The 13,853-nt window shown below is 38.7% G+C and overlaps 1 protein-coding gene across 4 annotated transcripts in view; it reads right to left on the bottom strand.

The window, feature by feature from the left end:
* ELMO1 (engulfment and cell motility 1) overlaps positions 1 to 13,853 on the bottom strand; it is a 583,566-nt gene that overhangs the window by 246,402 nt on the left and 323,311 nt on the right. For all 4 annotated transcript variants that reach the window (XM_055590394.1, XM_055590392.1, XM_055590395.1 and 1 more), the window contains one exon: positions 11,640 to 11,748. In XM_055590394.1, coding sequence (XP_055446369.1) covers positions 11,640 to 11,748 — 109 coding nt within the window. The remainder of the gene's footprint in view (positions 1 to 11,639; positions 11,749 to 13,853) is intronic.

The following is a 13,853-nucleotide window of genomic DNA, read 5'->3' as shown; positions in this document are numbered from 1 at the left end:
CTCGCTCAGCCTTGCCCGTCAGAGGAAAAACAAACAAACAAAAATCCAGCACAAATCTCACCCTATACGAAGCTTACACAAACCACTGGACCAACCTTAGGAGGGCAGAGACGAAAAGGAAGAAAGAATTCAACCTTGAAGCCTGGGAAAAGGAGACCTCAAACACAATAAGTTAAAAAAGAATAATGAAAAGGCAGAGAAACACTACACAAATGAAGGAACAAACTAGAAACACAGCAGTCAAATAAATGAAGAGGAAATAGGCAAACTACCTGAAAAATAATTCAGAATGATAATAGTAAAGAGGATCAAAAACCTTGAAACAAAACAGAGAAAATGCAAGAATCAATTAACAAAGACCTAGAAGAATTAAAGAATAAACATACAGAGACAAACAACACAATTACTGAAACTAAAAATACTCTAAAAAGAATCAATAGCAGAATATCTGAAGCAGAAGAATGAATCATTGAGCTGGAAGATAAAATGGTGGAAATAATTTCTGAAGAGCAGAATAAAGTAAAAAGAATGAAAAGAACTGAGGACAGTCTCAGGGACTTCTGGGACAATATCAAATACACCAACATTCAAATTATAGGGGCCCCAGAAGAAGAAGTGGAGAAGGCAATGGCACCCCACTCCAGTACTCTTGCTTGGAAAATCCCATGAATGGAGGAGCCTGGTAGGCTGCAGTCCATGGAGTCGCTAAGAGTTGGACACGACTGAACGACTTCACTTTCACTTTTCACTTTCATGCATTGGAGAAGGAAATGGCAACCCACTCCAGTGTTCTTGCCTGGAGAATCCCAGGGATGGGGGAGCCTGATGGGCTGCCATCTATGGGGTCGCACAGAGTCGGACATGATTGAAGCAACTTAGCAGCAGCAGCAGCAGCAGAAGAAGAGAAAAAGAAAGGGTATGAGAAAAATTTTGAAGAGATTATAGTTGAAAATTTCCCCAACATGGAAAAGGAAATAGTCAGTCAAGTACAAGAGGCACAAAGAGTCCCATACAGGATAAACCCAGGTAGAAACATGCCAAGACACATACTCATCAAACTAACAAAGACTAAACACAAAGAAAGAATATTAAAAGCAGCAAGGGAGAAGCAACAAGTAACATAGAAGGGAAACCCCATACGCTTAACAGCTGATCTTTGAGCAGAAACTCTGCAGGCCGGAAGGGAATGGCAGGATATATTTAAAGTACTGAAAACAAAAAAATCTACAACCAAATCCTTGTACCCAGCAAGGATCTCATTCAAAATTGATGGAGAAATAAAATGTTTTTCAGATAAGCAAAAGTTAACAGAATTCAGTACCACCAAACCAGCTTTACAACACATGTTAAAGGGACTTATATAGTCAAGAAATACAAGAGAGGAAAAAAAAAAAATCTACAAAATCAACCCCAAACAACTAAGAAAATAGCAGTTGGAACATGTGTGTATGTGTGTGTTAGTTGCTTAGTCATGTCCGACTGTTTGCAACCCCATAGACTGCAGCCCACCAGGCCCCTCCATCCATGGGATTCTCCAGGCAAGAACACTGGAGTGGGTTGCCATTTCCTTCTCCAAAAGGAACTAGAGAAAGAAAGAAAGTGAAGTCGCTCAGTCCTGTCCGACTCTTTGAGACCCCATGGACTATAGCCTACCAGGCTCCTCCACCCATGGTATTTTCCAGGCAAGAGTACAGGAGTGGGTTGCCATTTCCTTCTCTGAATTGGAACATATATATCAATAATTACTTTAAAGGTAAATGGATTAAATGCTCCAACCAAAAGACACAGACTGGCTGAATGGATAAAAAAAACAAGACCCATATATATGATGTGTGCAAGAAACCAACTTCAGACCTCAACACACATATAGACTGAAAGTGAGAGGATGGAAAAATATATTCTCTGCAAATGCGAAGCAAAAGAAAGTTGAAGTAGCAATTCTCATATCAGACAAAATAGACCTTAAAATAAAGATTATAAAAGATAAGGAAGGACACTACATAATAATCAAGGGATCAATCCAAGAGGAAGACATAACAATTGTAAATATCTATGCACCCAACAGAGGAGCATCTCAATACATAAGACAGACTCTAACAGACATAAAAGGAGAAATTGATAGTGACACAATAATAGTAGGGGACCTTAACACCCCACTCACACCAATGGACAGATCATCAAAACAGAAAATTAATAAGGAAACACAAGTCTTAAATGATACATTAGATGAGATGGATCTCAGTGATACCTTCAGGACATTCTATCCAAATGCAGAAGAATACACCTTCTTGTCAAGTACACATGGAACATTCTCCAGTACAGATCACATGTTGGGTCACAAATCAAACCTCAGTAAATTTAAGAAAACTGAAATCGTATCAAGCGTCTTCTCTGACCACAATGCTATAAGACTAGAAATCAATTACAAGAAAAAAACTGTAAGAAACACAAACACATGGAGATTAATCAACACATTTCTAAATAACCAACAGGATACTGAAGATATCAAAAGGGAAATCAAAAAATTTCTAGAAACAAATGACAGTGAAAACACAACTCAAAACCTATTGGATGCAGCAAAAGCAGTTCCAAGAGGGAAGTTTATAGCAATCTTACCTCAATAAACAAGAAAAAAATCGAATAGACAACCTAACTTTCACCTAAAACAACTGGAAAAAGAAGAACAAAAAACCCCCAAAATTAGTAGAAGGAAATAAATCACAAAGATCCCAGCAGAAATAAATGAAAAGGAAATGAAAGAAACAATCAGATCAGATCAGATCAGTTGCTCAGTCGTGTCCGACTCTGCGACCCCATGAATTGCAGCACGCCAGGCCTCCCTGTCCATCACCAACTCCCGCAGTTCACTGAGACTCACGTCCATCGAGTCAGTGATGCCATCCAGCCATTTCATCCTCTGTTGTCCCCTTCTCCTCCTGCCCCCAATCCCTCCCCGCATAAGGGTCTTTTCCAATGAATCAACTCTTCGCATGAAGTGGCCAAAGTACTGGAGTTTCAGCTTTAGCATCATTCCTTCCAAAGAAATCCCAGGGCTGATCTCCTTCAGAATGGACTGGTTGGATCTCCTTGCAGTCCAAGGGACTCTCAAGAGTCTTCTCCAACACCACAGTTCAAAAGCATCAATTCTTCGGCACTCAGCCTTCTCCACAGTCCAACTCTCACATCCATACATGACCACAGGAAAAACCATAGCCTTGACTAGACGAACCTTTGTTGGCAATAGTAAAGATTAATTAAACTAAAAGCTGGTTCTTTGAGAAGATAAACAAAATTGACAAACCTTTAGCCAGCTTCATCAAGGAAAAAAGAGAGAAGAATCAAATCAACAAAATTAGAAATTAAAAAGAAGAGGTTACAACAGACAATGCAGAAATACAAAGGATTATAAGAGACAGTTATGAACACTATATGGCAATAAAATGGATAACCTGGACGAAATGGACAGATTCTTAGAAAAGTTCAATCTTCCAAGACTGAACCAGGAAGAAATAGAAATTATGAACAGCCCAATTACAAGCACTGAAATTGAAGCTGTGATAAAAAAAATCTCCCCAAAACACAAAAGCCCAGGACCAGATGGCTTCACAGGAGAATTCTATCAAACATTTAGAGAAGAGCTAGTGCCTATCCTTCTAAAACTCTTTCAAAAAACTACAGAGAAAGGAATACTTCCAAACTCATTTTACAAGGCCACCATCACCCGGATACCAAAACCAGACAAAGACAACACAGAAAAAGAAAACTACAGGCCAATATCACTGATGAACATAGATGCAAAAATCCTCAAAAAAATTTTTGCAAACAGAAATCAGCAACACATCAAAAAGCTCATACACCATGATCAAGTTGGGTTTATTCCAGGAAAGCAAGGATTCTTTGATATATGCAAATCAATCAATGTGATATACCATATTAACAAATTGAGAGATAAAAATCATATGATAATCTCAACAAATTCAGAAAAAGCATCTGACAAAATTCAGCACCCATTTATGATTAAAACTCTTCAAAAAATGGGCATAGAAGGAACCTACCTCAATTGAGTAAAGGCTATATATGATAAGCCTAAAGCAAACATTATTCTCAATGGTGAAAAACTTAAAGTATTTCCCCTAAGATCAGGAACAAGGTAAGGGTCTCCAGTTTCACCACTATTATTCAACATAGTTTTGGAAGTCCTAGTTACAGCAATCAGAGAAGAATAAGAAATAAAATAAATCCAGATCAGAAAAGAAGAAGCAAAGATCTCACTGTTTTCAGATGACATGATACTGTACATAGAAAACCCTAAAGATAGTATCAGAAAATTACTAGAGTTAATCCGTGGATTTAGCAAAGTTGCAGGATACAAAATCAATACACAGAAGTAACTTGCATTTCTATATACTAACAATGAAAAATCAGAAAGACATTAAGGAATCAATCCTATTTGCCATTGCAATAAAAGAATTAAATATCTAGGAATAAACTTACCTATGGAGACAAAAAGAACTGTACATAGAAAATTATAAGACACAAAAAATGAAATCAAAGATGACATAAACAGATGGAGAGATATTCCATGATCCTGGGTAGGAAGAATCAATATTGTGAAAATGACTATACTACCAAACACAACCTACAGATTCAATGAGATCCCTATCAAATTACCAATAGCATTTTTCACAGAACTAGAACAAAAACTTTCACAATTCATATGGGAACACAAAAGACCCCGAATAGCCAAAGCAGTCTTGAGAAAGAAGAATGGAGCTGAAGGAATCAACCTTCCTGACTTCAGATTATACTACAAAGCTACAGTCATCAAGACAGTATGGTAGTGGCACAAAAACAGAAATATAGACCAATGGAACAAGATAGAAAGCCCAGAAATAAACACACACACCTATGGGTACCTTATTTTTGACAAAGGAGGCAAGAGTATACAATGGGGCAAAGACAGCGTCTTCAATAAATTGTGCTGGGAAAATTGGACAGCTACATGTAAAAGAATGAAATTAGAACACTTCCTAACACCAGACACAAAGATAAACTTAAAATGGATTAAAGACCTAAATGTAAGACTAGAAACTACAAAAATGTAAGACCAGAACTAGAGGAAAACATAGGCAGAACACTCGACATAAATGAAAGCAAGATCCTCTATGACCTACCTCCTAGAGTATCAGAAATAAAAACAAAAGTAAATAAGTGGGACCTGATTAAACTTAAAAGCTTTTGCACAGCAAGGGAAACTATAAACAAGGTGAAAGACAACCCTCTAAATGGGAGAAAATAATAGCAAATGAAACAACTGACAGAGGATTAATTTCCAAAATATACAAGCAGCTCATACAACCTAATGCCAGAAAAACAAACAACCCAATCAAAAAGTGGGAAAAAGACCTAAACAGACATGTCTCCAAAGAAGACATACAGATGGCTAACAAACGCATGAAAAGATGCTCAACATCACTCATTATTAGAGAAATGCAAATAAAAACTACAATGAGATATCACCTTACACCAGTTAAAATGGCCATCATCAAAATGTCTACAAACAATAAATGTTGGAGAGGGTTTAGAGAAAAAAGAACACTCTTGCATTGTTGGTGGGAATGTAAACTGATACAGCCACTATGGAAGACGGTACGGAGATTCCTTAAAACATGGGAATAAAACCACCATATGACCCAGCAATCCCACTCCTAGGCATATACCCTGAGGAAACCAAAACTGAAAAGAACACATGTATCCCATTGTTCATTGCAGCACTATTTACAATAGCTAGAACATGGAAGCAACCTAGATGTCCATTGAGAGATGAATGGTTAAAGAAGGTGTGGTAATATACACAATGGAGTATTACTCAGCCATAAAAAGGAATGCATTTGAGTCAGTTATGATGAGGTGGATGAACCTAGAACCTATTATACAGAGTGAAGTGAGTCAGAAAGAGAAAGATAAATATCGTATTCTAACACATATATACAGAATCTAGAAGAATGGTACTGAAGAACTTATTTACAGGGCAGCAACAGAGAAACAGACCTAGAGAATAGACTTATGGACATGGGGAGAGGGGAGGAGAGGGTGAGATGCATGGAAAGGGTAACATGGAAACTTACATTACCGTATGTTAAATAGATAGCCAACAGGAATTTGCTGTATGGCTCAGGAAACTCAAACAGGGGTTCTGTATCAACCTAGAGGGGTGGGATGGGGAGGGAGATGGGAGGGAGGTTCAAAAGGGAGGGGAAATATGTATAACTATGGCTGATTCATGTTGAGGTTTGACAGAAAACAATAAAATTCTGTAAAGCAATTATCCTTCAGTAAAAAATAAATTAAATAGAAAAAAAGTCTCTTCTTGAGCGATGTCATATCCCTTCCTCAGCCTGCATGGCTCTCCATGAACAAAATAACTAAACAATGCCCCTAGGAACATTAATATATCTTAAATGTAATCTACAAATAGTAAGATGCTTTATAATTATTTGTTTACATGAAAGACTCTCCAGTCAGAGCGTGAACTGCTAGAGGATGAAGTGTGTGTTCTGAGTCCTCGTCATCAGTATAGGTTTCCCAGGTGGCTCCATGGTAAAGAATCCTCCTGCCAAACAGGAGACCTGGGTTCAATCCTTGGGTCGGAAAGATTTCCTGGAGAAGGAAATGGCTACCCACTCCAGCATTTTTGCCTGGAGAATTCCATGGACAGAGGAACCTGGCTGGACCCATGGGGTCTCAAAAGAGGTACCACTTAGTGACTAAACAACAACATAGAGGAAGAGCTCTAGCTATGGAATGAACACAAAATAAAAATAAATATCCTAGCTCTAACTGCAACTGGAATATAACTTATCTGTTGGATCCTTATCCAGAGGATAAGTAAATAACCTATTTGTGTCAGAAATCAAATTTTATTTGCATTCCTCAAAAGCTTATTATTGCTTTTGAAACAGTACTACAAAAGCAAAAACAACAGTTATCATTGTTAACTCCTGTTAGGAGCAGGGTTTCTTCATAAGGAATCGATTAGCCTGTAGTATGCCTCCTTTCCTTTGTAAGGAAACCATTTCCCGCTTTCGCCTATTCTCACCCACCCCACATTCACAAACACACCTCTCCTTTTGAAAACGTTCTCCCTCTATTTCAATATTCTTCTACATGGGGCTGACAATTCTACAACCCAGGCCATGGGGATGTGAGACTACCTCTAGGTCAACAGGATTCTTCTTTTTGTGATTTTTAAAATTGAAACTAAGAGAACACAAGTGCCTCAAACAAGCCCCATGAAGAAAGCCGGTATCAAACCAGTCAATTCTAAAGGAAATCAATCCTGAACATTCATTGGAAGGACTGATGCTGAAGCTGAACCTCCAATATTTTGGCCACCTGAAGTGAAGAGCCAACTCATTAGAACAGACCCTGATGCTGGGAAAGATTGAAGGCAGGAGGAGAAGGGGACGACAGAGGATGAGATGATTGGATGGTATCACTGACTCAACAGACATGAGTTTGAGCATGCTCCGGGAGATGGTGAAGGACAGGGAGGCCTGGTGTGCTGCAGTCTGTGGAGGTCACGAAGAGTCAGACATGATTGAGTGACTGAACAATAACAACGGAATGTACAGAATGAGGAAACAAAGGACATGGTTCCAGATCTTGCTTCCAGTTGTCACTTAAATCAGAGCACTTTCCCTTCTTTGCTTAACTTGCAGTTTGTTTGTTTATGGAAAGTAAAATCCTATCACTTGAAAAAAAGACTATCATCTTCCAACTAAAGCACATCCAAGATCTCATTTAACCCTCCCAACAACTATATGCAGTAGACAGTATCTTTATTTTATGGATAAGGAACCAGAAAGCTCAGAACAGAGAGAAGCATGCCCAAGGCATCTGATTAATAGCTGAGCTGTGATTCAAATTAGGTCATTCAGATGCCACAATGCAAACACTTGACTTCCCTGCCTCTTTCTGAACCACTCTTTGAGCAACCTGAACACCAGTTTGAATTCAGTGACCTTAGACAATAGGCAGAAAGCACAAGTCTTCTCTTCATTAATAAAAATAGATGCTATTGATCTTGGTTAACTCCTGGGGGTATTACAGACTTCAATTAAATACCTTGATAAAGTGCTCTGAGAATATAAAGAGGCATTGTTTTATAGACTACACTTCTAAACATTTGCGTCTTACAATGCCAATAATTGGGATGCAGAAAAACAATGCTTTTTAAAAAGTAATCCAAAAAAACCTTGTGCATAAATATTAGGTATTAGTAATTTAACTGAACATTGATATGTTTGCTTCAGACACTAAGATATAATTGGTATTTCAGAAGTGGGTTCCCTCAAAAGACCTTAAGTTAAATCAAAAGGCAAAACATTTCTAGAAAATTGAATCTTCCTACTACTGTAGAAAAATGAGTTAGAATTTTATTAGTACTTCTTTCGTCTCAGTACTTGCTCATAGACGTAATGTGACCGTGATCTTCCCGGTCAATTATTAACACAAATCATTGATTTGGGAATGGAGAAAAGCAAACACACACAGACCAAAGGGAGATGGATTTGTGTGTGAACCTAATTTTCCTCAGAAGAAAAACAGACATCTCCTCCAACGTAAGGGTATGCTTAAATTTACTTTTTCTATTAGTAACTTATTTAATATGGCAACAAACAAAAGGCAATCCATTAAAAAGCAATTTTCCTCTTACTCCAGGGTGTTTCATCACTTGCTATCTAGCACTCAATCAGAATGTAGCAATCCTTTAATATTTTATGAGTAGAAAACAACCAATTTGGGCATGTAGACTTCAGAAACATGCGGGTCTTTCGTAGGCTTGCAAAATGTCAGAAATGGGCTCTGCAGTCAGTAGAGGGTAAACACAGGTCAACCTGAAAGCTCAGACTATCGAAATTTGAAAATTATGCTTTAGCTCAGATAATGGGTATGTGTGTGTATATATATATATATATATATATATATACACACACATATATTTATGGATATATAAACACACATTTATAGCTAAGAGGAAAAAACATCAGTTTCAACTCATATACTTTCTCAAGTGGAAGACTGATTCCTGGGGACAGAGACCATATCTGGTTCACCTTTGCACCTACAGTGTTCAACATTGTCTCTGGCATATTGTAATTAATCAGTAGATTTTTATTAAACAAATGAAGAGATGCATTTGTCATCTTAGAGGAAAGGAAGCCTGCCATGGAGATGTCAGAAACCAGACCTGACTTGGTGCTAAGCAAGTTGCAGCAGCATATTGGAGGCCTTCTCTGCAGCAGAAGGTTCTCACTTTCTGAAATGGTGCATAGTGTCTGGAACACCTTCAGGGATCCCAAAGGTATTTGCCTTCATTCTTACTTGGTTACCTCAGCCCATAGAATGGGATTCTCTCCTGGTTCCTGGCTTGACTACCAGGTCTTCAAAAATCTGGGGAGGGTGCTCTACACCAGGCAGAGGTCAGCCTCTAATCTATACCAATTCCCTCCCTCAAAGCACAGAGCTGACATTTACATGAGCAGCATGCTCTGCTTAGACTCTTGTCACAAAAGTTCTTGTCCACACACCAGATGGGGCACCATTGACAGGGAGGAGAGTCAAAATCAGATACACATTAATCTTGCCCACATATAGCCTGAAATGTGGCCATCTTGTCCAAGTTAGTTTCCCGAGGTTGAATACTGCCTATTCCTAGGGTACTCCTCTCATACTTAACCCTTGCAATTTCAGACACCAAAGTTACTTGTGATGAAGCCAAAATGAATGCAACTACTCAAACCATCACCCCAACCCTTTCTGGGGAAATGTAGGAATATGAGCATGTAGTGAAGTTTGCTACTCGTTACTCAAGGACACAAATGTCATAAGTAGCCAAGACAGAATCCCGCTGCCTGTTGTCCCCAACATTCTCCCTCTAGTCCACCATATTTCTGCTCTGTGCTAACTTGTAGCATAATGGACACATGTCCATTGGGCAAAGGAGAAAAGCAGAAAGCTGGCTATGACAGTCAAAGCACACAAGAGCTTACCTTCTGCTATCATCAAGATGAGAGTAGGATAGCCAAAGCAGGCCACTGGGGCAGACAAAAATGAAGGCAGGACAAGAAAAGGACATTGCAAGGCAGTAATCTGGACACAGGATATACCAGCCAAGCAGAGCATGACTGTTCACATTTCTGAAAATCTTGGATAGTCATCAGTGCCTTTTAGCAAGTGACTTTCTATACTTTTCCCCATCAAATTGAGATAAACAAGAAATAGTCATGCTTATCAGACTGAGGAATTCAGGAGGATTTTTTTGATTCAGCACTTTAATTCTTCAGTGGAATACCTAGTAAGCTACATAGCAGACATAAATCTCTACAAGTTAGTGAAATGAGTAGGAAGGATAACTCAGGTCAAGGATTAAAGTAAAAATGAAATGTTAGCATTGGTGATAAGTGAACCCACACAGACTACACAGACATCTCTCAGGATAGGTTGTTACTCTTTTAATGCAAAAATGACCTAATTTGGGCTTTGTAATGACCTGAAAGTAATGACCTTTCATAGGAGTTCCGCACCCAATTTGGTTTCTTTCCCCCACCCACACTGGGAGGATGATAACACTCACTGTGCTTGGTCAAACAGGCTCAAATTCTTAGCTTTTTTCCTTATTAAGTTCTACATATTTAAAATTTACCTTAGCAGTGATGGTAGTCAGTTTTACATTGTAAATAAAACATAACCCCCTTTCCAATTTCATCTTTAGATTCCTTCCCATCAATCATTATAGACCATTATTTTATGCTTTCAAACAGGTGACTAAATATTTATGCTTTCACAATAATACCAAACACTAGACATTTCTCTGGTATAAATAGCTTTTGCTGATGCCTATGTTATTAAGTCTATAAGAAAAGATTTATATGTGTGTCGGCTCTATAGCTGTTATAGGGAATGGAATTTAGCTGCTATAGGGAGACTCAGTGTTAACAATAATTGCAGGCCAGGTTAAATCAGATTTGCCTTAACTGGTTAAAACCAAATTATGCAAGGGAGCAAAAGGCAAGAGAATTATCATGCTCTCTATTTCTAGGTATCCTCTCTTAGATTCTGTAACACTGTGTAAGGGAGGAAAAGAGCAATAAGCATATTTCTGACCACACAGCTACTAATTTCCTTCAATAATTCTATCTTTCATAGAGAAAGGATTATAAGCAAGTAAAATACTTGGAAGCAAGAGAATTTCATTAAAGTGTGCCATTTTTCTTTATATAAGAAAGATGTTTCAAAAAGCAAAAAGAAAATGATTTACTGGTAGCTTAAAACTGGAATTTTAAAAAAGAAACCCATAGATCTTTTCCTAAACAGAGCAATATACACTCTTACAATATTTTAAATTTGGTCACAATACCTGCACATTTTTCCATTCCTGTAGATTTTAGTATTTATTCCTAGAGCAGACATGCAGAAATACATACACGGGAAACCTGAGTTAAAGAATGTTCGGTCCATGGGAACGATGCCCATGCTCAGCTGTCAGCACCTTGGGAACCCTGCCTGTAGGTGGGCACCCCCAGAAGCTGGATGTCTGCCAAGCTTCATACCCTGTGGGAAATGAGGGTACTTACGCAGCTCGCCCACTTTCAGGATTTCACACAGCATCTTGGTCAGCTCTATACTACTGCGGCCAAAGGGACATTCATGCTTATCTTCTCGGCTACTGTTCTCAAGCACAATCTGCAAGCAGGAAAGGAAGGAGGTCAGAAAGGGAAGTCAGTTTACAGAAAACATCAAAAGTGTTGGCTGTATTGTAATAGAGAAACAGATCCACTTCAGACCACCAAACCAGGTCTCTTGGGAGCAGAACAAAATTGTACTCTAAGTATAGTCTCTGTATATAGGGCTGAAAACGCTCTTGTTTTCCAAATCTCCTAAAACCATTTCCAACTCTGTAAGAGGATATTTTGCTCATCAGTTTCCACTTACCCAGAGGTGCCCATGGAGAGTTTTTTAAAATAGTACAATAAAGACTTTTTACTTAAGTAACAAAATCACTCTCTTATTCTCCCAATCATATCTTCCCTTTCCTGGGAATAGCAACTCTCCTTTAACGACTTCAGCTCCTACAGTTTCTTTCTTTTTTTTCAAATATTCTTTTCCACTATGGTGTATCATAGGGATATTCTATACTTCTCTATGCTATACAGTAGGACCTTGTTGTCTCTCCATTCTATATCTAAAAGTTTGCAAGAAAGTGAAAGTCGCTCAGTCATGTCCGACTCTTTGCAACCCCATGGACTGTATAGTCCATGGAATTCTCCAGGTCAGAATACTGGAGTGGGTAGCCTATCCCTTCTCCAGTTGATCATCCCAACCCAGGAATCAAACTGGGGTCTCCTGCATTGCAGGTAGATTCTTTACCAACTGAGCTATCAGGGAAGCCATGTAAAAGCTTACATCCTGCTAATCCTAACCTGCCACTCCATCCCTCCCCTCCAATCCCCTTCCCCTTTGCAACCACATGATTCTGTTTCAAAATAGGTTCATTTGTTTCATCTTTTAGATTCCACATAAAAGTGACATCATATGGTATTTGTATTTCTCTTTTTGGCTTACTTCACTTAGTTTGATAATTGCTAACTGCATCCATGTTACTGCAAATGGTATTATTCCATTTTTTTTTAATGGTTCAGCTCCTGTATTTAATCACATATTTCCCACAGGAGTTTCCATGTTCTTACAAGAGCTCACCCCGGCATTAGTTGACCAAGCACACCTAATGGACATGTGACACAAAAATGGACCATCCAGAGCTCTTCCCTGAGACTTAGCACCATAATTGGGAAAATTGGCCCAACTATGCTTATATTACCCAAGAGGTATGAGTGTAGGAACTACCTGAAAGTGAGTCTGCAAAAAATAAAAGAAAAGGAAAAGAAAAGCAAGTCAAAATGCAAGGGGAAATACAGCAGAGGCAGGGGTGGCCGTGGCATTTGAGTGCTGAGCAAAACTACCTCCCCAAATTTATGGTTTATTTGCTCAACCCTCCCTTTGAAAATTATTTGTGCCATCTAACAAATTATCTTCTTTCCTTAAGCTGGTTTGAGATATTCCTACCATAACTAAGGGAGCCATTTAGCACATTTATTAAACAAAAGTAAAACAAAAAAGGGAAAACGCTACTTCAGGAGTAAAAGGCTATTAGCCAACTGTTCTAAAGCACACAAAATAATAATAATAATAAAAATTAAGGTTGCCAAACTTCAAATTCATATGTTGACAAAAAGAATAATCAGCTTATTCATCTCTGAAGCTCCCTATAACTTTCCCAGTGGGGTTGTCTGGAATGTCCTTAAAAGCTATAGGACCTTCAGTAGGTGTCTCCCAGAAGCGTTTACCACAATGCAGTATACCGACTTATGTGGTCCCCCCACCCCCAGACTATGACTTCTTCAGTGGAAGAAATGGTGTTTTATTCATTCAATCAATAGTAGTAATTGAGCACCTACTGTCTAACAGAAAAGTGCCTAGGCCCATAGAGTGGAGAGCAAGACCAGGGCTCTGACCTATAGGAGCATCCACTCTAACCATGGCAGACAGACAAAATGAAAGAGGCAATTACAGAGAGAATAGCACTGATATATAAACACTATCATGTATAAAAGAATTAGTGGGAAGTTGCTAAATAACACAGGGAGCCCAGACTGGTGCTCTGTGATGACCTAGAGCAGAGCAGTGTGGGGTGGGGATGGAGGCAGGGGAGGGAGGGAAGGGATATACACACACACACACACACACACACACACACACACACACATATGACTGATCTGTGTTGTTTTACA

Source organism: Bubalus kerabau, chromosome 8 (genome assembly GCF_029407905.1).
Source record: "Bubalus kerabau isolate K-KA32 ecotype Philippines breed swamp buffalo chromosome 8, PCC_UOA_SB_1v2, whole genome shotgun sequence".
In the NCBI taxonomy this organism is placed as follows: Eukaryota; Metazoa; Chordata; class Mammalia; order Artiodactyla; family Bovidae; genus Bubalus; species Bubalus kerabau.
Note: the sequence above shows the minus strand (reverse complement) of the source record. Positions and strands in the feature narration are given on the sequence as shown.